The sequence below is a fragment of the Puccinia triticina genome, chromosome 4A (genome assembly GCF_026914185.1).
Source record: "Puccinia triticina chromosome 4A, complete sequence".
Taxonomy (NCBI): domain Eukaryota; kingdom Fungi; phylum Basidiomycota; class Pucciniomycetes; order Pucciniales; family Pucciniaceae; genus Puccinia; species Puccinia triticina.
In genome coordinates, this window is record NC_070561.1 from 3,010,570 (window position 1) to 3,033,730 (window position 23,161).

Consider the following 23,161-nt stretch of genomic DNA (forward strand, 5'->3'; position numbering starts at 1 on the left):
TATAAGCTCCAAATGTCTCTGAATGCCACAATATCAATTCTTTTCTAGCTCTGTATGGCTCAAGAAGATTTCCAGGAATGGTGTTTTCTTCAACTTCTTCTATAATCCCTCTGAAGTGATTTTGGGTGAAATTGAGTAATTGACATATGGCAATGCGCATGTAATCTTCAGAATTGTATCTGATATATTCTGTCTTGGGAAAGAAAATAAACTGAACAATATCAGTTAATCTTTTGGCTCCACATTCAACCTTCTTTCTTGAATCAAGATCTTGAATATTGTCAATTTGGAATATGCTTTGACCATCATGAGATTTTGATTCAATCATGATCAGAGCTTGTAAATTATTGACGTAATCTTTAATCAAATTTAAAATCAACTTTATTTTCTGTTTCAATTTTTTTGGTGTGTTGGGCATTTGAATATTTAGTTGTCCAAATTTGATGATTTTGGATGATAATGAATTAAGTGTTAGACTCATTAAAATTTCCTTTTCCTTGCCAATAACTATATGGAACACAATATAAAAAACCAAACCATAAATTATTGCTTTTATCCAGAATGAAATAGAAAATATGACAAGCTGGAATTACCTTTGAAGATCCCGGGTAGTAATTGCCAGTACCAGTGCTTGGTAACAGATTCTAATACATCAAAAATAAATTCTGGAGGTTCATACATGTTGTATGTGGAAGTAAAATGCATGCATGAATCTTGCGCATAGATAATTGCTCTGTTTGCTATCTCATTATCATGAAAGTAGTTGATCAGGCTTTCTTGCTGAAGGAAGCCTTCCCTGTGGAAAAATTGCATTGATTTGAAGAGGTAGTGCTCTCCTGTAACACCATCTTGATTTTTATCACAGAATTTCAGATATTTCAATTCAGATTCATCATCAATCAAGATTTTGATTATCTCATCCAAAATTGAACAGCTGAATGCATTCCAAGCACTCCTTAATATCTGGCGTAGTGGATCTTCAGGAAAATATTTCAACCAATGCGGAATTGGAACCTTTTCATCTTCAATGGTTCTTGAAATAATTGATGCAATGGTACTTTGTTGATGTGAATAATAATAGAAACCCCCTAACTCTAGAAGCCTTAAATCTTTTAAAATTGAGATCTTCTCTTTTGTTCTTTGAAAGAGAGACTTGGTCAAACTAGCTTTCACCCTTGAATCTTCATCCCAATCCATGTACTTGGCATTAAAGGGATAAATCCTATCCCTCAGTTCAATTTTCAACAATTTTTTCACATCTTTATCGAGAGAAAGGACTTGATCTGAAAATCCACACATTTTTATCTAAATTCAGGCTTTACCCTTGAAGACTCAGGAAGCTCAAAACAGTAAACTTACCATGATTGAGCTCCCAGAATTTCAATAATAGTGAAGCTAATCATCAAATTCATTTAATTAAACAATTTATCCCAAATCAATACATTCCAATCTCTGGATATAACTTTACTGACCTTTCTCTGGATTTAAATTCTTTAGTGAAGGAGATTCCTGGATCAATTTCTGAAACACAGACTTGCAGTGATCTCTTTGTTTGCAAGTGCAACCAAAGTTGGAATCTTTCACACACTCAGAAATCCTCTGTCTGCATGAGCCAATTGTTTCCATATTATTACTGCCTCCTTCATACTTTATAGAGTGAGAAATCTTCTGTATTTTTGGCACTTTCTGTTCCATGTTGCCAGTTAAATCTTGATAATGCAAGCTATAACTTGAAGATATCCCTACAAGCAGTTGTTGTTTGTAAATTAGTCTCATGTAACCATTTTTTGAAAAGAATTGATCAGCAAAGATAGGTGCATTTTCAGATATAGGCTCTGGATATATTGCTCTGCGTACTGATCAGGAAAAAAACATGTTCACACCCTGGATATTCTTTGAATCAATTTCATCCACCTCTGGCTTGATGAGGGCTTTTGTATACCAATTAATTGTGGAAAGTCCAAAAATTACAAGCAGCAATTGGGTTTGAAGTTTAAGTAATACCATATTGGAAATTTTGTCAAGATTGAAGAATTCTTTGGGGGTATTTAAGCTATTCAGGCCCACCACTTACATATCCATTCAAAATCATCCAAATCATACTGATTTGCCTTGCTGAAAATTTACACAAGTTTTTTCTCCCCAAAACCTGATTCTAAAACTTATTTAGTTTGTCTCAGCTTTGCCAGCTATGTTGAATCCAGTATTTTTGAAGTTCAGTTTGTGAGAAGACACCAGAACAAAGAATGATGAAATTCTGTAATGTTTCATTCTTTGTAGGTACTGGGATCAAGACAAGTTGAGATTAATTTAGGCCCAGAAGCAGCTGAGCTTTGGGACATTAAGGTTGTGGCCAGGATATTTTTTCTCAGTAAAATTTTCCACCCAGTCTTTATTAGATACAGCCATTTTGTTGGGCCAAACCCTGTTGATGTAGTTTTGGATAGCTGAGTTCTTTACTGAGGCTAAGCCCCCCTCACAGCTTTTTATGTATGTATTTAAATCTTGAGCAGAGATTAGGGGATTTCAAAGTAGACCCACATCTGCATATATTACCATGAAAAAATTGATGTGAATAGGTTTCAGGTGATGTTCAGTAAAATATGCTGAAATTCAAGTGGTACTCCAGCATTACTCCCCTTGAATAAAAATGGCCCCTTTTTCATCATCAGGGGGTTCTACCACTTTTCCATAAGTGTATGGTTGTGTTGATATGCTTATACCTAGTACATTATGCTTCTACTATAGTTATGCTTTGGTGTTGTATTTAGTCTGTCTGATCTCTGATCCTGGAGCTCTCTCCTCACTGAATACAACCCACATTGTCTCTACGTGCCAACAGCTCCCTGTGTCACAAGACTCAGTCCGTGAACCTCAGTACTGCGACCCTGTGCCCCTCAACAGGTTGGAGTTCAGGCTGCAGTTAGCTTCATGTCACCTACAAACCAGTCCCCTCAGGTTTTTCATGGTTTAGTTCACTTTTCATAATCAAATTTGGCTAGGAGACTTGCATGCAAAAATGGCAAGTTAAAATTCAACCTTTGAGTTGAACATTGGCTTGCCTTGCCAGGAAAGTTTTCCTTTCTTGCCGCTCATCCATTTCTCATCCCCCTTTACAGCCACTAAACCATAAAACAACACAAGGTACCCTTAGCCATTTTCATCAGTTAATCCTTTGCAAAGACATAAAAACGGGCCAACTTGCCATCCTCAAACAACTACTCACCCTTCCTTTGGAGAACAACCTGGTCAAATTTGGGGAGCCATGTGGTGGTGCTTCTTGATTAAAATGAGAGCAACAATGGCATCATCTCAGTCACTGTCTCAGGAGTCAGAATTGGAATCATCATTTAACACTGATTTGATGATAGCTCCCCAGACTTGACCTTGGCTGAGGTGGGTCAATTTTTGGATGTTTTAGGCTTGGTCTGCGGGACATGGCATGGTTGAAGACAGGTGGATGGGTGGGGTGTTGGGTGTGTTGGGCGTTGTTTGGCAGTCTTGTGTGGTAAACCTTGTGTCAAGGGTGGGCAGTTAGGTTACATTACATTACAGAGGGCTAATTTGGATGCCGTAAATTTTCTTTAGTTATCCAAATTAGCCATTTGGGTAACATAACAGTTTTTCTAGTAACGTAACATAAAGTAACTTTTTTCATTTTTGAGTTTTGGAGGTTCTGGATAATGTACCTTTTTGGGGTGAAAATTGTTGTTCAATATTTTTCAAAAGCACTAACAATGAATTTAGCATAATGGTTGGTGCTTGCCCCTTGTATGCTTTGCAACATGCAGGTTGCGGGTTCAATCCTCACTGTTCACCTATTTTGACCTGACACCCTGGGCAGAACCTGGCATCAGTGGCTGTTTTACATCAACTTGAGCCCAATGTGTACTCATATTGAACAAAAAAACCCACAAATAGTCATTTCCCTTGGAAAGTTTTGGCTAAGTACTCAAATTTGGGCAAACCTGTAACTTAACCAATTTTGTTGAAAACTTCTGGGTAATGTAACTAGAAAAAAATAGCCCTTTTTCTGTGGCAGATATTGCAACTAAAATTAAGATATCTGTAACTACCAGGTAAAGTAACTTTAAAAGTTACGTTACAGTTACCTTCCCAATTACGGGTAACGTAACGGCCCACCCTTGCTTGTGTTGCATTGGGTGGGAAGTTCTAGAATGAGTCTATCAAAGTAAAACTCAGTGCTCATCAATCAGTTCTGGATATACACACTTCTTAATTACATCAGCTACATGGCGGGCGTGTTTTGCCGTCAGGAGGACATAGATTTCCCGTACTTGGGACTCTGTTTGACCCACCAGTGGTTGACAACATGATGGTGGGGCGCACAATGTTTGCCAAAGAGCCGGCAGGCACACCAGTCGGATGGCCGGTGTAATAGCAGTGTCAATGACAGCAAGCAGATTTTCCACACAACCAGGGCTATCTTGATGAAAACAGAATGGGTGGCATTTTGACAAGCCCCCCACATGCCATAACCTCAAACACCGACCCCCAAGGTCAGTCATAGGCGGCAGAATACTGGCGCTCAGACCCGGGCGGGCCACAAGCCCAATTGGCAGTCTTATTGATGGACAACAATGATTTTTACTTTAGCAGATTGATTTTATTATGCAAACTCAACAAGCAAAAATATATTTATGTACACCAAGCTGATTAAAAACTACAAACATGACATATAGACTACTATTACAAATTTTTTGAGCTTATCATCCGCAATAATGGGCCAATAGGCAAACAAAAAGAGAGCAAAACAAGAGCAAGAGAAAAGGGGAGGAGCAACGGTGGGCCAGCTACGCTAACTGTAGCGTAGCGGAATTCCGCTAAATTTTAGTGTAGCGTTAGCGGAATTGCGCCTTCTCTGCGCTAACGCCACGCGCAAAGGGTGCGCAGCTAATTTAGCTGTTAGCGTAGCGTTAGCGCAGATGCGCGCAATTGCGCTATCGCTACACACGCAGGGCGCAAAAGAGCGCGCGCTACGGTGCGCCACAGTGCTTATAGCTGAAAAAAGGCCTTTTTTTCCGCTAAAAGCGCTGTAGCGTAGCATAGCGTAGTGACTGTAGCGGCGCGCTAACACTAACAAACAATTGGCGCGCTGTTAGCGCCGCTGAAAAGTAGCGCAGCGTAGCGGCCCTAACAGCGCGCTAACGCTACTCAAAATGGGCGGGCGCTTTTTGCCGCTACGCTAACGCTAAGTGGCCCTGTAGCGTAGTGTAGCGTAGCGGCCCACCGTTGGGAGGAGCGAGCAAGCAAGGAAAAATGGAGGAAGGAGCAATAGAGCAATGAGGGGAAGAGCAAGAAGGGAGGATGGAGGAGGGAGAGAGGGAGGGAGGGAGGAGTGATGAAGGGAGGATGGAGGACCGATGGAGGGAAGAGCAAGGAGGGATGGAGGGAGGAGTGAGAAGTGATGGAGGGAAGAGCGAGGAAGGGGGGAGTGAGGAGGAAGGATGGGGGAGAGGATGAGGGAGACTTGATACTTGGGAGGACAAGAGCATGCCTTTGTACTCTCAAACTTAAAGTCAAGAAGCAGGTGATTTCACCCCTGCTGTTCAAAGCTGCCCCAAGGGCTTGTGCACAGGACCAACTACCATCTGCTCGGGAAACTGACTGAGTTGAGCAGCTCCCAACAGGTCTGGCATCATGACCAATAATATTCAGTCATGATGCCGGTCTCTAGCAAAGCAGACGTGGTTTTGCCAGGGTTGGGTCCGACCTCACGTACTTCCATGACCACCTGACATGACTTCCATGACCACCTGACAGGACTTCCATGACCACCTGACAGGACTTCCATGACCACCTTACAGTACTTTCATGACCTGAAAGGCATAAAGGACCACACAACCTGTATGCTTCTCATGACCCCAATTCTTGCGGGGTGTATGCTACAAAATCTATGAAATGTGAGAAACAAAAATAAAGATCTGTGGTAGACCAAACTTGAGAGACAAAGAGGAGAAATCAGAAATGCAGCTGGCTAATATAGCACCAATGAATAGATATATTTAATCAAAGGGTGGGCAGTGAGATTGCAGCAGCAAATATTTCATGAAATCTGGAGCTTGTTAAATTAATACATGTGAGCTTTGGACAGTCCTGTTGACCTGAGTAAGATGGACAGAGGATCTCTCTATTTCTTCATTTATGTATCCCATTTCCACATCCTCTTTGATGAAATCAATAATCTTTTCAAAGTTTTTCATCCAATATCTCAAATATACATCTTCCTGTTCTTTTGAATGACCATATAATGTGGAAAACTGATTTTCCACTATGGAAAACTGAGTTTGCAATTGAGGAATTTTTGATCTCAATATTTCTGTGTATCCTTCAACTGTTCTTGCAATATAAGCTTGTGTATCTGTTTTGTGTATTTTGGAATCCTTTATTTTGAATAAGTTGATACTTTCAAGCATTCTATGTGTTCCAAATGAATCTGCGTAAAACAATACTAATTGTTTTAAAGCTCTATATGGCTCAATTAGATGCTGAAGAATAGTACTTTCTTCAGCTTCTTCTACTATTCCTTTGAAGTGATTTTGGGTGAAATTCAGTAATTGACATATGGCAATGCGTAGGTAATCTTCAGCATTGTATTTGAGGTATGGTTTCTTGGGAAAAAACATGAACTTCATAATATTAGTTAATTTTTCAGCACCCTGTTTGACCTTGTTTCTTGAATCAAGATCTCTAATGGTATTAATTTGGAATATCATTTGGCCATCATGAGATTTTGATTCATTTGCAATCATGGATTCTAGATGATTGACATATTCTTGAATGAAATTCAAAATTGACTTGATTTTTTGTTTCAATTTGTTTGGTGTTCTGGGCATTTGAATATTGAGTTGTCCAAATTTCAGTATTTTGGATGATAATGAATTTAGTGTGAGAGTTATTTCCTCTTTCTTGCCAATCACTGTGTTCAAAAAAAGAACAAAAATTTCAAAATCAGGTGCTGATTTTATCCAAAATACAATGGAAAAAATGAAATGGAATTACATTTAAAGATCCCAGGGAGAAATGGCCAGTACCAGTGCTTGGTAACAGATTCCAATACATCAAAAATCAAATTTGAAGGTTCATACATGCTGTATGTGGCAGCAGAATGCATGCATGAATCTTGGGCATAGATAATTGCTCTGTTTGCTATCTTGTCCTTATGAAAGTAGTTAATTATACTTCCTTGCTGGAGGAAGCCTTCCCTGTGGAAAAGTTGCATGGATTTGAAGAGGTAGTGCTCTCCTGTAACACCATCTTGATTTTGATCACAGAATTTCAGATATTTTATTTCAGAATCCTCATCAACCAACATCTTGATTATTTCATCCAAAATTGAACAGCTGAATGCATTCCAAGCACTCCTTGATATCTGGCGTAGTGGACCTTCAGGAAAATGTTTTAACCAATGTGGAATTGTAACCTTTTCATCTTCAATGGTTCTTGAAATGATTGATGCAATGGTAATTTGTTGATGTGAAGAATAATAGAAACCCCCTAACTCTAGAAGCCTTACGTCTTTTAAAATTGAGATCTTCTCTTTTATGCTTTGAAAGAGAGACTTTGTCAAACTAGCTTTCATCCTTGAATCTTCATCCTGATCCATGTGCTTTGAATGAAAGGGATAAACCCTATCCTTCAGTTCAATTTTCAACAATTTTGTCATATCTTTATCAAGAGAGAGGACTTGATCTGAAAATTCACACATTTGTTATCAATAGTCAGGCTTTATTCTTGGATTCTCAAGAATCTCAAAACAGGAAACTGACCATGATTGAGTTCCCAAAATTTCAATAATAGTGAAGCTGATAATCAAAGTAATTTAATCAAGTTATCAACCAAAGGTCAAATTAATAAAGCTCAATCTATGGATATCTTACTGACTTTTCTCTGGATGTGCATGCTTTAGTGAAGGGGATTCCTGCAGTAATTTCTGAAACACAGATTTGCAGTGATTTCTTTGTTTGCAAGCACAATCAGAATCAGGAGCTTTCACAGAGGCAGAAATTCTCTTTCTGCTTGGGGAAATTTGTTCCTCATTGGCAGTCCCTGTTTCATACTGTGTAGAGTAAGAAACCCTCTGTCTTTTTGGAGCTTCTTGTTCCATGTTGCCAATTGACCCTTGACAATCCAAAGTGGAGCTTGAAGCCATCCCTATCAGAAGTTTTTGTTCCAAGTTGGTAATGTGACCAATGTTTCATGAGAATCAATTAGCAATAGAGCTTTCTATGTGATCAGAAGAGCTTGTGCACACCCTGGATATTCCTAAAATCAATTTCATCCACCTCTGGCTTGATGAGGGCCTTCACACACCAAGCGGTTGTGAAGAGGACAAGAAGCAGCAATTGGGTCATAATTTTGAGGATGAATACCATATGCGAAATGTTGTCGAGATCAACGCATGGGCTGGGGAGTATGTAAAAAACTATTTAAGCCCACCACATATATATCTTCTCCCTTTCAACCTCCTTCAAATCAGTCCTTGCTGAAACTCTCCACGATTTGTTTCTGCCCAAAACACGAGGCTGAAAATGATTCATCTGTCTCAGCTTTGCCAGCTACATTTAAACTCCAGTACATAATTTTGTAAGTCAGTTTGTGAGAAAACGTCAGACCAAGGAAAGATACCATTCTGTATTGTTTTTGTCTGAATCAACACTCTCCTTTGGCTAAGCAGCAGCTGGGATTCGGGGCATCAAGCTTTTGGCGGGAATGTGTCTTGGTAAAACTTGCCATCAAGTTTCTAGTAACATACAGCCACTTTGTTGGACCGAACCCGGTGACCGCAGCGAATAGCTGAGGTCTTTACTGATGCCGAGCCGCCGTCCATCTATGTACGCCTTGAGTCCCTCTTCAGCAGAGATGCTAAGAATGCAGCGGGCAAAGCGAGCACGTTGGACCCAGCTATTGTTGTGCTAGTTTGATGGATACGGGTTGACACTTGAGCCGAGTTGGTCCCGCGGAACTAATGTTCGGCTAAAGCTTGTTGAGGACAAATAATCATTTCCAGGAGAATGGCTCGGCTTGGTGGAAGCGAGCCTTCAAAGGTGTGCTTCATGGGTCTGCTTGCGGATGGCCGGCATGAGGCCGATCTGCCACGATGGCTTCTTTCCACCATGCCTCCGTCGTCCGTCATGAGCAGAACATCGACTCGGCCATGCAATCCCCCAGGGAATCTTCGACGGGCGGAGTTCGTCGCCTCACCGCGTCCAGCTGCCGAGGCATCAGCTGACAGAGCGCTGCTCTCGCACTGGCCACTGGTCACTGGCCACTGCGAGCGACCAAACAATGAAGATGAATACTGTGGGGGTCCTAGCGCGCCGCCAAACCTGCTTCCCCCGATCATCCACGCCATGAGAGGTCATTCACAACTCTCCAACGTTGCAATGTGCACTTCAGCCCTTGGATTTTCCTAGTATCGACGCTCATGAAGTGTCTGTACATGAACAAATACGTGGCCAGATTGGGCTTTGGAGATCGAATTCAGCCCAAGCTCGGGGCACGTTCAATCCTGGCAGTGGGCATGTGCGGCGTGCGGAGCTATAGAATATTAGAACCTTTCTTCTGATCTGGGTGTCGTGAGATCTTGAACATCGTTATACAGTTCATTCAGCCTGATCTCACAAGACCATCCAGGCCACTTCGTCGCTTTGTTGCATCCCGTTATCAGGCCATCGAACCTTCAACTCCGACCCTCCCCTTGATCACACAAAGTTACTCGCTCGCATGGATCAAGAACCACCGCCGAATCACCGCCCCGAACCCAGTCCGCCCGGTAGCCCGGAGCAGGCTCACACGGGCTATCGAAGCGTGATTGCGTCATCGATCAATCTGGTGCAAAGCTACCGCCGGAGCCAGCTGTTCATTGGCGACAATCTGCCGAACAGCTTCAGCGAGTCGAGCTTCAACGCCAACTACCTCACCTCGCGCCAGCAGCACGGCGTTGATGACGGAGATGAGAGTGAGAACGACGAGGACGGGCGTTCGTATGCGACCTCCTTCAACACCGATCGCGACGGGCAGATCGAGCGCACTGAAGACGACGAGGAGTACTCGGATGAGGAGGAGACCGACCGGGACCTCCCGAGTTCTTTCCTCCCTCCGAACGCCTTCGGCAGCCGCCGCCTGCTTGCCTCGCGATGTTCACGGGCATCCCAGGGGAGCTTCCCGGGCCAATGGGCGCGCCGACCGTCCGGCTCGGTGCGCTCCTACCCGGCCCATCACGAGGGGGGGGATGTCCCGCCCCACTCGCCCCGGTCCACGCAGCAGCAGCAATACAACCGGACCCTGGAGCGGACGCCGACGGCCGAAAGCTCCCAGCTGATCACCCCGCACCTCGCCTTCCCCCGCTACGGCAGTCTGGCCGGAGCGGACTCCTCCGCCCGCCGCTTCTCCACCGCCCGCTCCTCCTTCAGACGGCCTCGGGAGCGCCCCGACTCCGAGGTCGGCTCGGCCGCCGACTCTCACGACACCCGTCAGCCTACCCCCTCCCACTCCTCCAGCATCCATTCCCGCGCCGACCTCCGCCATCCTCCTCCCGCCCTCGGAACGAGCACGTTCGGCCAAACTCTCTTCAATGCCTTCAACATCCTCGCCGGCGTCGGGCTGCTCTCCGAACCCTTGGCTTTCTCCGCCATGGGATGGATCGGCGGCGTCCTCCTGTTCATCTTCTGCGGCCTTTCCACTAACTACACGTCAGTCAAAAATCTCCATCTTCATACAGATCATTATTCCCCTGTGAGATACTGACCGACCTGGCCGACCGTTCGTAGAGCTAAAATCCTCGCACGTCTCATGGCCGAAGATCGATTCCTACTGACATACAACGACATTTGCTACAAAGGTTTCTCTCAAAGACTGCATTTTCCTTATTGTGAGATCAGATGAGTCAAACTGACATGGGGTTTGATTGTTCTTTTTGAAAGCATTTGGCCGGTCAATGCAATATCCGATTGCAGGCCTATTCTGCCTGGAGTTATTTGCACTATCGGTGGCCCTGATGGTGATATTTGGCGACTCACTAGCGACGATTTTCCCGGGGGTGTCAGCGGACTCGTTCAAGATCCTGGCCTTCTTTCTGGTGCTGCCGACGGTGTTTATGCCTCTGCGACTGCTGAGCTACGCGAGTCTGATCGGGCTCCTCAGCAGTCTGACCCTCGTCGGCGCGGTGGTGCTCGACGGCCTCGTCAAGAAGGACGCCCCGGGGAGTATCTTCGACCCGGCCAAAACTAGCCTCAGTCCGAGCCACCGATGGGGCTTGAGTGCTGGCCTCATGATGAGCGGGGTAAGATGCCTTCCGATCCTCTGCCCTTTTCTCTCCCTTATTGAGAATGAATGTGTTTGGATTCAATTAGTTTTCCGGACATTCGGTCATGCCAAGTCTCGCCAGAGAGATGCGAAACCCGCAAGAGTTCAATCGGATGGTCGATTATGCCTACGTTGCCGCCGGATCAATGTACTTGATCGTCGGTCTGATTGGCTACCTAATGTGTGTTCCCTTCCTCATTCTCTAAATCAACATCCGAATTCTGGCATTGATGGTATACTATATTTTTTTTTGTTAGGTTTGGCGATGATGTCAGTCAGGAAATCACGCAAGATCTTCTCCGGACGCCCGGCTATCCACCGTTTATCAACCGGTGCATGATCTGGATGATAGGCATCAACCCGGTTGCGAAGTTTGCACTGTGTACTCGGTTGGTGACCATCGCACGCTCCATCCAAGGTCGAGCGCTAAACCCGCGTCCCTTTTTTTTACCCCTCCTTTGCAGTCCTTTGAACATCACGATTGAGCATTTGCTCAACCTGACTGCGCTGGACGACATGTCGGATCCGCATGCGCCCGCGGCCCCGAAACGGGCCACGCCCGTGCCCCCGAGCCACACCCTTCCCAAGAATGCCGTCTCGAGCCACGCCAACCAGCTCAGCCCTCGCTCGACCCACTCGGACCTCCGCAGCTCGTACCACGAGGCCGGCTCCGCGGGCAAGAACAAGCCGGCCGTGTTCACTAAGGCGCTGGGCAGGACGGTCTCCCGGACTGTCGTTACTTGCTTGGTCGTCATCGTCTCGATATTGATGCCGAACTTTGAACGAGTGATGGCGTTTTTAGGGGTGAGCATTTCATCTCTAATATTTATCCTTCCCCTTGTTTTTTTTTCCAGTTTTCTGATCCACTCACTTCTTCTCGCCTGTTTACAACCATAGGCGTTTGCAGCCTTTGTCATATGCACCATCCTGCCCGTCTCGGCCGAGATGATCATGACCAGAGGCCAGGGAAGAAGCCCGACGACGAAGATAATCAACATCGGCCTGCTGGTAGTGTCTGTGGTGATGGCGGCCATCGGCACCACGTACTCATTCCTGCCCTGATGTATATCTTATTATTTTCAACCCTCTTCGCATCATCAACCAGCCTCGAAACGGGCGCTGGGCTCTTGTATTCTTAGTTACTCCACTTTTTTTTTTGGTGTTTGTCTTATCAATCTTGTGTATGCATCGAGCCGTCGCTGCTTTGCCCGATTGTAAATGAAGTGGTCTTTCCTTTCCTTTGCGAAGTGCCAATCCAGTGAGCAGTATGGAATGTATTTTATTTCTCCTTCCTCCCTGCAACCATAGGCCGCAACTCACCCAACTGGCAGGATGACTGTAAGGAAGCACGTACAAAGGCTGGTGTAAACTAGCACTAAACATTCTTTTTTGTTGTGTGTGAAGGACTTGCCAACAGACACAGTTCTGGCTTGCAAACACAGCAGCAGTCAACTGGTGTTTAATTCTGCCTGAACATTGGGTTCATGATCTCCCAAGCAAATCTCACCATCTATTTTGTGAGGGAGGGAGGCTAGCACATCAGAGAACAGGAAGACTGTCTAGTACATAGTAACAATGGAAGCGGACACGTAATCTTTTGTATGGTATTTCTGAGAATCCACTGGCCAGCCGGATGAGATGGGAGGCCGGCGCCAAACAAAGCCAACCCGGCCATTGATATGAGTGTACTGTATGTAGACAGGGGGATTGTCAGCACAAGCAGCGAGATCAGGCTTGTTGCGGGGAAAAGGCCGAACTTGATTAGATACTGCAAGGATTGCATGTATTTCAAAACATTGTACTGTAAAAAGATGAGAGGAAATGAGCCAGGAAGCCAGCGCTTCATGGAGGTAAGATGAGGGGAAGGGTTGATTTTTGGAAGTGAGATGGTGTTCTGCTTGTTCGGTGCCGCGGGCTTTGCTCGGTGTTGTACATATGTTCTGGGGGCGGGGCCACTGGCGGGTGATGAGTTGAGTTGAGTTGATGAGTACATATGCTTGTACAGTGTCAGTCGTTCTGCGCTTGATGTTGAGTAGGCCGGCTTGAGTGGCTGAGATGAAGATGAGATGAGATGAGTTGAGTGGGTGAGATGAGTACATACATTCCCCTTCATCGGGTTCCCTTGCATGACACAAACAAAAGAAAAGAAAAGAAAAGAAAAGAAAAGAAAAGAAAAGAAAAGAAAAGAAAAGAAAAGACTGCCCCCATCCCTGGCCAGCGACTACAAAAGAAAAGAAAAGACTGCCCCCATCCCTGGCCAGCGACTGCCACACCCACCATATAAACCCACCCCCACCACCACCACCCATCCCCCCCATCCCCCCCATCCCCCATCATCCACGATGTCCATGATCTCCATCGACGAGTGCTTCAGCTGCCCACAGCCACCCAACATCAAGTCTGAGCGCCTCAAAGTCAAGGTCAAGAGCCAGGGGGCCAGCCTCGTCAGTCCCCCCCCCCCCCCCTCTCCCCCCGAGCTCCACCCACCGCTGACTGTCCCATCCCATCCAGACCGTCGCCGAGCTCAAGAAGGCCATCGTCCGCAAGGGCTACCCCAGCCTCTGCGACCCATCCCGGATCACCCTCATCCTGCCCGTCGGTCAGTAGCACCACCCCCCCCCCCCCTCACACTCACACTCACACTCACCCCCCTCATACCCCCCCCCTCCCAGGCCGCGGCTTTGTCCTCGACGACGCCATGATGGCCTCCGACCTCGAGCACGACGCCTCGCTCCTCGCCCTCATCTCCTCCTCCCCCCGCGAGACCAGCATCCTGCACGCCGACGCCGGCCTCAACATCCCCCACATCCTCTACGTCTACCACTCCAGCAACCTCAAGACCTACATGAAGTTCCCCCTCGGCCTCATGGTCCCCCAGGCCGGCCAATGGACCACCTGGCAGACCCAATGGGCCGCCTCCATCCCCGAGATGGTCCACCAGTTCACCACCATCGGCTTCGCCCACTCCCTCGTCGCCCGCGAGGTCCAGCGCCTCGAGCACCGCCGCCTGCCCCAAGACCTCGTCTCCTCCTCCCACCGCGGCCCCGGCATCCTCGCCCCCAGCCTCATCCTCAGGCTCTGGGACGCCGCCGGCCTCAACCGGCTCGTGGCCTCGCAGCGACAGACCCTTCTGCGCAACCTGACCACCCCCTCAGAATTCGAGGTACGTTTCCTCCTCCCCCATCCCCCCCATCCTGCTGGGTGCTCATCGCCCTTTCCGTGCGCAGGTCTACAGCGCCTCCTCCAGCTTCTCGGTCGACAGCGACGCCACCGAGGGCACCGTCCTCGGCGACCACACCCCCCCATCCTCCCCGCCCCGCCCCAGCACCTCCGCCAGCCTGCCCCCGCCCGTCCCCAGCGTCGTCATGGCCTCGCCCAGCGAACACGAGTCTGCCTACGACGACGCCTTCTACCAGTCCTTCGCGCCCCCCGCACCCACCGTCCACGGCAGCGACTGCTCCTCGGACTCCGGCCTCAGCGAGCCCAATGCCCGCATGGAGTGGACCTCCGGCCACGCCGACTTCGCCCCCATGTCCACCTCCTCCCGGCTCAGCAAAATCATCCGAGTCCGTCTCCCCTCTCTCCTCTCTTCCCTCCCGCATCTCTTTCTAACCTATTCTCTCCATCTCTTGCAGAAAGTGGATGACTGCACTCGGCAGCGCGACCGGCTGGTCACCGACTCGTTGTCCGTCAAGCAGTCGGGCTGCACGGACGCCGACCAAGTGGTGGCGATGCTCGAGCGGCAGGCCAAGAGCTTCGAGGCCGAGCGGCTCCAGTACTCACAGGAGCTCTCCAACCTCACCTCGGCGAATGCCGCGCTGAGGGCCGAGGTCGAGGCCGAGGTGCGCACCGTCAGGGAGGTCTTTGAGGCCGTCGACCGGATGCGCGATCAGGACGTGGCCAAGCAGGCCAAGGAGGACACGCTCAAGACCCTCCAAGAGGTCCGTTCTTCTCTCTCTCTCTCTCTCCCACTTCCTAGTCTTACTCACGGAGGTGTGTATCCAGATCAAGGACAACCTGTCGAACGTGCTCACCTGCTCGATATGCTGCGAGCGCTACGGCTCCCTCTCCGACAACGTCACCCGCCGGCCCATCCACCTTTCCTGTGGACACATCTTCTGCGCCAGCTGTCTGCACAAGGACTGGGCCCACCGCACCGCCGCCGGGCTCGAGCCCAACGCCCGCTGCTTCAACCGCTGCCCCAACTTCGACGTCAACAGACTCGCCGAGATCTATCTCCTCGACGACGTCAAGGAGGTCTTGGAGCAGCTCCCCGATACCGAAATGGCCCAGTAACCCCTTCCCCCCCCCCCCCCTCCCTCCCCCTCTTCCGTGATTTGGGTTGTTGTCTCGTTTCGCCTTTCGCCCCGGCCTCCTCGCCTCTTGCTTGCTTTTGTTTAGTCTTATCTTGTCTCAGTCCTCCCCAGAAGTCTCTCCTCCCACCCAAAAGCCCCTGCGGGGTGGTCTGTCCCGGCCTCCAGATACGTTGTGTTGCATAGTAATAGTAGTTTGTACGCGAGTCTTTTAATGCCCATCCCTATCTTGAATCCCACCCTGTCTCGGCCCGAATCGCGCCACCCTGAGCCCAGTCCTGCTGGCGCACCTCCTGCGTGGCGTCGCATAGGGTCGCCCGCAGGCGGGCGAGGGGCGCAGTGGTGCCATTCACGCCCTCGCCGCCGCTTGGCTGGCGTGGGGGAGTCAGAGGCTCCTCGGCAGCCCTGGAGCGGCAGCGGACAGACGAGGACACCGAGCCTCTCCTTGCCCACATCTCCTCTCTCGGACAAGACATCCTCTGCTCCTTTCTTAGTCCAATTAGCACTGTTCTAATCAACTGCCCCTGGCCTCCTTATCCACAAGGAAATTGTCTAGAGATCACTTATTTGTCTGAGAATATGCGCGCCTAGGGACGCCTGCTAAAGTGGCCAACGCATGGCACCTTTGGCTTGCTATTTTCCTTTTTTTTAGTCTTACAGTACATGTTTTGATCATCACAAGCATCAGATTTCAAGTCAAGTCAATACAAAAACGCAAAACTGATTAAAGGTCAGGCCCAAAGATTCTTTGGGTCCCAGAACTGCAACAGCAGGTAGTTAATTTTTCAGTGATGTACTTTTTCTTTGATGATCTGTAACTTTAAAATAAAATTATTTCCATTGGCCAAGTGAACAACTTAACAAGACATGAATTTTGCCTTGAGGTTGGAAAAACTCTTTACCAAGCAAATTATCCCCCATGTTGGATTTCATGGCCAATTTAACCGCTGAGTAAAGTAACTGATTTTGGCTTCTGTTCTTGGATAAAAGGGGGGACTCGGAGAGCCCAGACTAGCCTAAGCTAACTGAGAGTGAAATAAGCTTATTGGAGACTATGGGTGGGAAGAAAGTTAGGCAAGCTGGGAAGTAGGTAGAATGACAAAGGGAAGTGAGACTCTTACTTCTCTTTATCCTTAATTAAACTTAATTTAATTTGCTATTTGAATTATTGGTAAGAGGGAAGAAAGTTGGAGTCAAGGTAAAAAAGGAATGGAGAAGATAAGGATTAAGATTGATGTCTGAAAACCCAGTTGTTGTACAATATCTATTAATGGGTAAAACAAAGGTTGGCAGGCAACTGAGGAAAAAATGTAGAAAGACAGCTCTCCCAAAGAAGAGAGCTACATTATATAGGTTTATGGGAATGTGTCTTCTGCAGGATTAACTTAACAAGATTACCTTGATTCTAAACTATAAGCAGAAGCTTATCTTTTTAGACTTGGGAATATAACTCTCTTTGGAGTTGGACTCAAATCAAACTTAATCTCAGTCCTTAGTGCTGAATTGGCATGCGGGCTCCCCTTTTGCGCAAAGCGCAAGCCTCCAACGGAGGAACTTGGGATTAAGCAGTGAAGCTTGGGGTTAGAGCTGAGGACCACCTCAGCCCATTTGACTGCTTTCCAACTTTGACAACACATCACCAAAGCATCCTGTGAGTCAAATAGGCTGCCCATGACCCATATCAAAGCCCTGCATCTTGTCTTCAAGTCTACATAAGCCTTTTTTTTTCACCCAAACTGTCTTAAAGCTACAAATATTATAACATCATGTCTCTCACTGCAAAAGGGGCTGCATTGTTTTGCAGGGAGGCAGACCTAGGATTTGGGACGATTGAGCCGATATTCCCCTGCAAAATCTGGAGAAGTCTGAGTTACTAGACTGACAGGAAATCATCCATTGGTAGTCGTACACAAGGTTTTCCCAATTCTGTGAGCTCACACATTAGTTGGGATAGACGTAAGCTCAGGCCCCATTTGGCACCGATATAATTATAGGTGATATAATCACTGATTAATTCAATAAAAAATAGAAAATTCAACATAAAGCCTCCAAATTTTTTTTGTAGGCAACCTACAGTGCTGGTCTCTTCAACTGTGAACCCAGAATCAACTTATCCCGCCATCTTCAGCACCATAATACCATTATATCACTTCATATCGGTCAAAAGTGATATAATGGTATTATGGTGCTGAAGATGGCTGAATCAGTTGAATCTAATTTCACAGTTGAAGAGACCAGCACTGTAGGTTGCCTACAAAAAAAATTTGGAGGCTTTATGTTGAATTTTCTATTTTTTATTGAATTAATCAGTGATTATATCACCTATAATTATATCGGTGCCAAACGGGGCCTCAGTTGTTTCTGATACATACAATATCAAATTTTTAAGGTGCCTGTATGGCCTAGCAGCTACCATCACATAAGTTTGGTGTCTCCCCTGCAAATAGTATAATGATGACTTCCTATCACAATCTGGGAGCAATCTGGGAGGCTCCCAGATTCCCAATGCCTAGATTTCCCTGCAAAATTTGGCTCAGATCTAGGTCTGGAAGGGGTTCTCAGATTGACAGGATGTTGGCAAGCACAACCCCTGGCACGCCACAACCCCTTCCCACATGGAAAACTGCACACTCCCTCTTTGATTTGCAAACCCTTTATTTGTCCAATTCATACAGAGAAGGTTAAAAACATCACCCCCCCCCCCCCCCCACTGTCACAACAGTAGATCAAACTGTCCTACATTTCTGCGTATCTACAGAACTTTGAGCACTGAAAAATTGTTACAAACTTCAAAAGATTGTGGTAAAACCTAAAAAGGCAAAACTTACACTTTTTAAAAGAAGCCACTATATACAGTCATTCCGGCAGTGGCAGCCCCAAGAAATCGAACGCAGCAAACAGATAAACTTGGTAAGAGGAGGACCAGCACCCGCATTAGAGTTGGTCTGTGTGAGGAGCTGAAGCAGCTATCAGTTTCATCAGCCGACACCGGTCGGTAGAAGTTTGTTTTCTGTTGCGATCAACGCCATCTGCCGGACGATGTCGGCATGACCCTGGCCGATATGCACCGCTTGGAGTGGCACTCCTATCGCCCGGATTCCACCCCAAACAGAGTTGTCCACGGGCGGGTGTGGATTTTTTGGTTGTGCGGGCTGGGGTTGGCTGCGCTGCGGGCGCTCCAGTTGCGAACAACCTCTCAGGAGCTACATACCCAGACCTCCCGTAGTCCGAAACGGAATCACTTTCTCAACGTTGTTTGTTCCTCATGGGCTCTGCTTCCACCATGGCAGACGCGCTCGAGGGCCATGATCAAGAACAGATTGCGTTGATGGAGGAGAGGCTGATACTCTTGGACGAGGATGACAATGCGATCGGAGAAGAAAGCAAGAAAACTTGCACGTCGTTTCTGTCTTACTCCCTCATTCAGCCACAAAGAGGGATGGATTGCTGATAGATTTTGTTCCGTGATTCAGGTCATTTGATGGCGAACATCCTGCCGCCGCGGTCGCTGCTACATCGCGCCTTTTCTTGCTTCCTCTTTCGCCCGACCGATGGGAAGCTTTTATTGCAGAAGAGGGCCGCCGAAAAGATCACCTTCCCGAGTCTTTGGACCAATACCTGCTGCAGCCATCCACTAGCAAGGGAAGACGAGATGGATCTCACAGACCATATCGGTCAGTAAAATATATATACTCCAATCTTTTTTCATCCGTTATGCCTTTCCTTACACACAGCTCCCAATCCTTCTGTTCGACAACCTTTTCTTCCTTGATTCTTCCCTTCCTTTTTTTTTCTAGGTGTTCGACGGGCAGCTCAAAGGAAATTGAATCATGAACTTGGAATTGATCCCGCACAGATACCAATCTCAGATTTCGTTTATCTCACTCGAATCCATTACCTGGCTCCGAGCGATGGACTGTGGGGAGAACATGAAAGTGCGCACCCCACATTCAGAGACCATGAAATATAACAATCCTCCGATGAACGTACTGACATGATTAAAATGTTGACCTCACAAAACGATGGAAGTTGACTATATCCTCTTTTTAACTTGTGATGTCGACTTGAATGTCAATCCGAACGAGTGCTCAGAGGTGACATGGGTATCACCAGCTGAGCTCAAGTCAATGATAGCCGATCCAAGTTGAGTGTTGCCTTCACAGAGTCAGAACCGATATCGGGATCTTGATCAAGTCTATCCATACTAACCACTGTGATGCTGTTTTGCCACGCTTCACCAAAACAATCCAGATAATCACTTCACGCCGTGGTTCAAGCTGATCGTTGATCGGTTTTTGTTCCCCTGGTGGAACGATCTCTTGGATCGATCGAAAGACCAGCGCGTCAATGCTCACTTGATCGCCGACGCTAAAGATAATGTCATCCATCGAATGAATTAATAATAATCATAATCATGTTACCCATTTGTTCGACCCAAAACGGCACTCTTTGAAATGTTAGTCTGCAAGCAGTAAGATACAGCGTGGATCTTGGGGCTGCTCTATCGGTCCGTATCAGGGGGCGCCAAGGCAAGCCAGGGACCAGCAATATACGGGGAAGCAGTTCAAGTTTAAGCAGAGTTTGGCAAAGCGTTTGCTCCATATGATGGGCCGTTTAGGGCCCAACTTCAGCTGAGCCCAGTGAGTCTGAAAAGTCAAGCGCAGGAAGAGTGCAAAGCAACCAACACAGTCAGGTGATTAACCATGATGCTGTCTAGTAGTGACCGGATGCAGGGGGAGTAGTCAAAACAGGCGATCAGGTGGCTGGTCGACTTGAGGCTTAAGAGCCGAACAGTCAGAGCCAGCATCGGCTCTGGACATTAATTTTCTTGGGAGACTGGCACCGGTGTCCTATTGCGAAGGGCAAATACCAACGTCTCCCTAGTCACAGCACATGGAACACGCTAAGATGATTAACAACGCAAATATGTACAGCTTTCAGATGCAATCCATATTGAGGGAAGTGTGGGACGACATAAATTAAATTTCGGCGTGAAGAGGCCTTGGAGTACAATAGCGTAGCAACTCTTGGACTCCAGTGATGGAAGAAAAAATGGCGCGGTCATTGCTGCAGAATGCTCCTGACGAATTTTTCGTAATCGATGTTGCCATCACTGTAGTTGATGTCAATGCAAGTCTAGTTAGTACGATACTCACAAAGCCGAAGCCTCCAGAATTGTTCAAATGTTTGCAAGCGTGGTAGATCCGGCTGTGGACCTTGCAAGGAAAGAAAAACGCACCCTCCGATCTGGACACCTTTCATCAGCTCGTCCACTTCTGCATCAGTCAGTTTTTCTCCTAAGCTCGTCAAGACGTATCGAAGTTCGCCAGCTCCAATGTACCCGTTTCCATCCTTATCGAATACTCGAAAACCGCGTATGAAGTCTTCAGCCGTACCCGCAGGAGAAAACCCTCCCGGTCGATTGAGGATTGACGAGAAGGTCGGAAAGTCAACTAAGCAGATTTCAAGCATATGGGCAGAGTCAGGTTCCAAGTTGAGTCGCCAAAGATTCAGCGTAGGTTTTTTTTTTTTTTTTGCTTAAAAGGTTCAAACTAACTGTCAGCCGGCGCGCAGGAGGCTAGTTCGGCAACCTCGGCTTGAGTGGGATTCTGACCGAGCGCTCTGAGAAGATCGCCCAAACATTCACGACTGATAGTTCCGGTGCCCTTCTTATCGAACAGGGCGAAAGCCTCTTTGGTTTCTGTTATCGGGATTTATGGGTTATGTCAGTCAGGGCTTGCGGTTATCAAGAGCAGTTGGAAAGAACGGCAAACCGGCTTCAGATGCGGGCTACAAAGATCCGATCGAGAGCATTTCCGCGATTGATGACGTCGGATAGCCGTGTGTGTAAGGCAGTGGGGAGGGGAGAAACACGTCAGGTCCGGGGGCAGTCAGAGACGTGTAGTCAAGCCAAGGGTGGTTGTGCTGACCATGTTGGATTATCCGATGGATGCGATGAAGAGGTGCGAGGCGTTTCTTGGGGAGGAAGTGCGAGGTGGTGGTTGATGGAAATGGGGCAGTGGTGCCTTGCACACAGGCTGGATTTAAACGGCCAGGGCTACTCGAACCGTCACACCGGTGCACCCGCGGGTGCCTCGATCAAACCGAGGCCAAGCCATCTCAGCGACGATCTGTCACAGCCACCTTCGCCTGCAGCTTTACCATGAGCGTCCTCACGACGTCGGTCCCCCCAGGCTGCCAAGAAATTGAAGCTCACTCCGGGGTTGTGGCCTGGGTCATGAAACGTTTTCAGAGAAGATGTATTGGTCTACGGGCCTCCCAGAAGTGCTCTAAGACTAGAGCCCACAAAGCTAGATTTCCCTGCAAGAATGTAGACTTTTTGGGTATACACCACGGGCGCACAAATTTCAAAGTTCGTCGTCAAACCGCCCAAGGCGAAAATTTGACATCGAACCGCCGCAGGTACGGCAACTGTCAGTCCCCATCAGGCAAGACGGCCGAAAGCCATCCACCGACGGGGCTAGGCCAGCCTGCCCCAAACAGACCTTCTAGCCCCGTCGGGCATAAATTGCCGTCGAGGAGCCGGCAATCTGACCACATCACGACGGTGTCGCAATAGAGTGCCCGCCCGCCGTCCAAAACAACATTGCCCGTACTTGTCCCGGCAAGAATACCGCCCCACCACGGGCATGGCTTCACGACACAGCCCCTCCACAGGCACGCATCATACCACGGCCCCATCACCGGCATGGCTCCAGGCCACGCAGTGGTCAATGGTGGGAATGGCTCCCCCGGGGCCGCTGCCTCCCCTGCGGGCTCCCCCGGGCGCCTACCCCCAAGGACCGCCCCAAGCACCACTCACCCCTCAAGCCAGCCTCTTCTCATCTCCATCCGCTCATCCGCAACCACCATGGCCACCACAACCTCCTCCTCAGCACACTCCTCCTTCGCCCACCACCGGCCATCAAACCTCTCCATCGACATGCCCATCGCAACATCCTCAGTCGTCAACAAGACCGCCTCCAGATCCGCATCCCTCTACCATAACTGTCTCCAAACCAGGGCCCTGCTCAGAAGAGTCCCGGGCTTCGAGCAAGGCCCATGGATCACCGAAACGAGAAACCCAAACAGTCTGCTCAATGGTACACCCACCCCCTTCCTCACACAGAAAAAACAAACAAACAAACAACTCACTGACTCACTCACTCATCCTTGCAACAGACTCGCCTACCGACCCCAACACCCCGCACTCCAAACACTCCTCCAATCCACTCGATCCAGTCACCCAGACCCTCGAAAAATTATAGGAGATACTTTCTTCTCTCAGCTGGATGCGGACACCATTCGGCCCCCCACTGAGCTCGAAGTCATGGCAAAGATGGCCATTCTTGCGGAAGAAAGTGCAGTTGCTGCTCTTGCTTCCGGTCCTGCAACCCGCTAAGCGTCCGCTCTCATGTTTCTGGACTGTTTGACCCCCCCACCTGTACATAAAAACTCCTATGTACATATTTCTCTTTTATTTCTGTGTTGCTGTTTGACTCGTGTCCATGTTTCATCCC

General features: G+C 47.9%; 6 protein-coding genes across 6 annotated transcripts; 4 read left to right on the forward strand and 2 right to left on the reverse strand.

Moving 5' to 3' along the window:
- Positions 1 to 9,747: 9,747 nt before the first annotated feature.
- On the forward strand, positions 9,748 to 12,390 carry PtA15_4A369 (uncharacterized protein; the record flags this gene model as incomplete). The annotated part of the gene is made up of 7 exons (XM_053168245.1): positions 9,748 to 10,715; positions 10,794 to 10,864; positions 10,947 to 11,305; positions 11,376 to 11,509; positions 11,586 to 11,717; positions 11,793 to 12,132; positions 12,226 to 12,390. The coding sequence occupies 7 exons, from the start codon at positions 9,748 to 9,750 to the stop codon at positions 12,388 to 12,390; spliced, it is 2,169 nt and encodes a 722-aa protein (XP_053019474.1).
- A 1,280-nt stretch (positions 12,391 to 13,670) lies between these two features.
- On the forward strand, positions 13,671 to 15,624 carry PtA15_4A370 (uncharacterized protein; the record flags this gene model as incomplete). Its single annotated transcript, XM_053168247.1, has 6 exons — positions 13,671 to 13,772; positions 13,840 to 13,927; positions 14,001 to 14,491; positions 14,556 to 14,894; positions 14,964 to 15,269; positions 15,334 to 15,624. The coding sequence occupies 6 exons, from the start codon at positions 13,671 to 13,673 to the stop codon at positions 15,622 to 15,624; spliced, it is 1,617 nt and encodes a 538-aa protein (XP_053019475.1).
- A 241-nt stretch (positions 15,625 to 15,865) lies between these two features.
- PtA15_4A371 (uncharacterized protein) lies at positions 15,866 to 16,117 on the reverse strand (the record flags this gene model as incomplete). Its single annotated transcript, XM_053168248.1, has 1 exon — positions 15,866 to 16,117. The coding sequence occupies one exon, from the start codon at positions 16,115 to 16,117 to the stop codon at positions 15,866 to 15,868; it is 252 nt and encodes an 83-aa protein (XP_053019476.1).
- Positions 16,118 to 18,906: 2,789 nt separating this feature from the next.
- Positions 18,907 to 20,041, forward strand: PtA15_4A372 (uncharacterized protein; the record flags this gene model as incomplete). Its single annotated transcript, XM_053168249.1, has 6 exons — positions 18,907 to 19,049; positions 19,115 to 19,145; positions 19,213 to 19,315; positions 19,439 to 19,576; positions 19,671 to 19,784; positions 19,893 to 20,041. The coding sequence occupies 6 exons, from the start codon at positions 18,907 to 18,909 to the stop codon at positions 20,039 to 20,041; spliced, it is 678 nt and encodes a 225-aa protein (XP_053019477.1).
- Positions 20,042 to 20,702: 661 nt separating this feature from the next.
- PtA15_4A373 (uncharacterized protein) lies at positions 20,703 to 21,574 on the reverse strand (the record flags this gene model as incomplete). The annotated part of the gene is made up of 5 exons (XM_053168250.1): positions 20,703 to 20,754; positions 20,881 to 21,094; positions 21,199 to 21,342; positions 21,416 to 21,431; positions 21,572 to 21,574. 5 exons carry the CDS (start codon positions 21,572 to 21,574, stop codon positions 20,703 to 20,705), a joined length of 429 nt encoding a protein of 142 aa, XP_053019478.1.
- Positions 21,575 to 22,512: 938 nt separating this feature from the next.
- PtA15_4A374 (uncharacterized protein) lies at positions 22,513 to 22,909 on the forward strand (the record flags this gene model as incomplete). Its single annotated transcript, XM_053168251.1, has 2 exons — positions 22,513 to 22,744; positions 22,824 to 22,909. 2 exons carry the CDS (start codon positions 22,513 to 22,515, stop codon positions 22,907 to 22,909), a joined length of 318 nt encoding a protein of 105 aa, XP_053019479.1.
- Between the last annotated feature and the right edge of the window lie 252 nt (positions 22,910 to 23,161).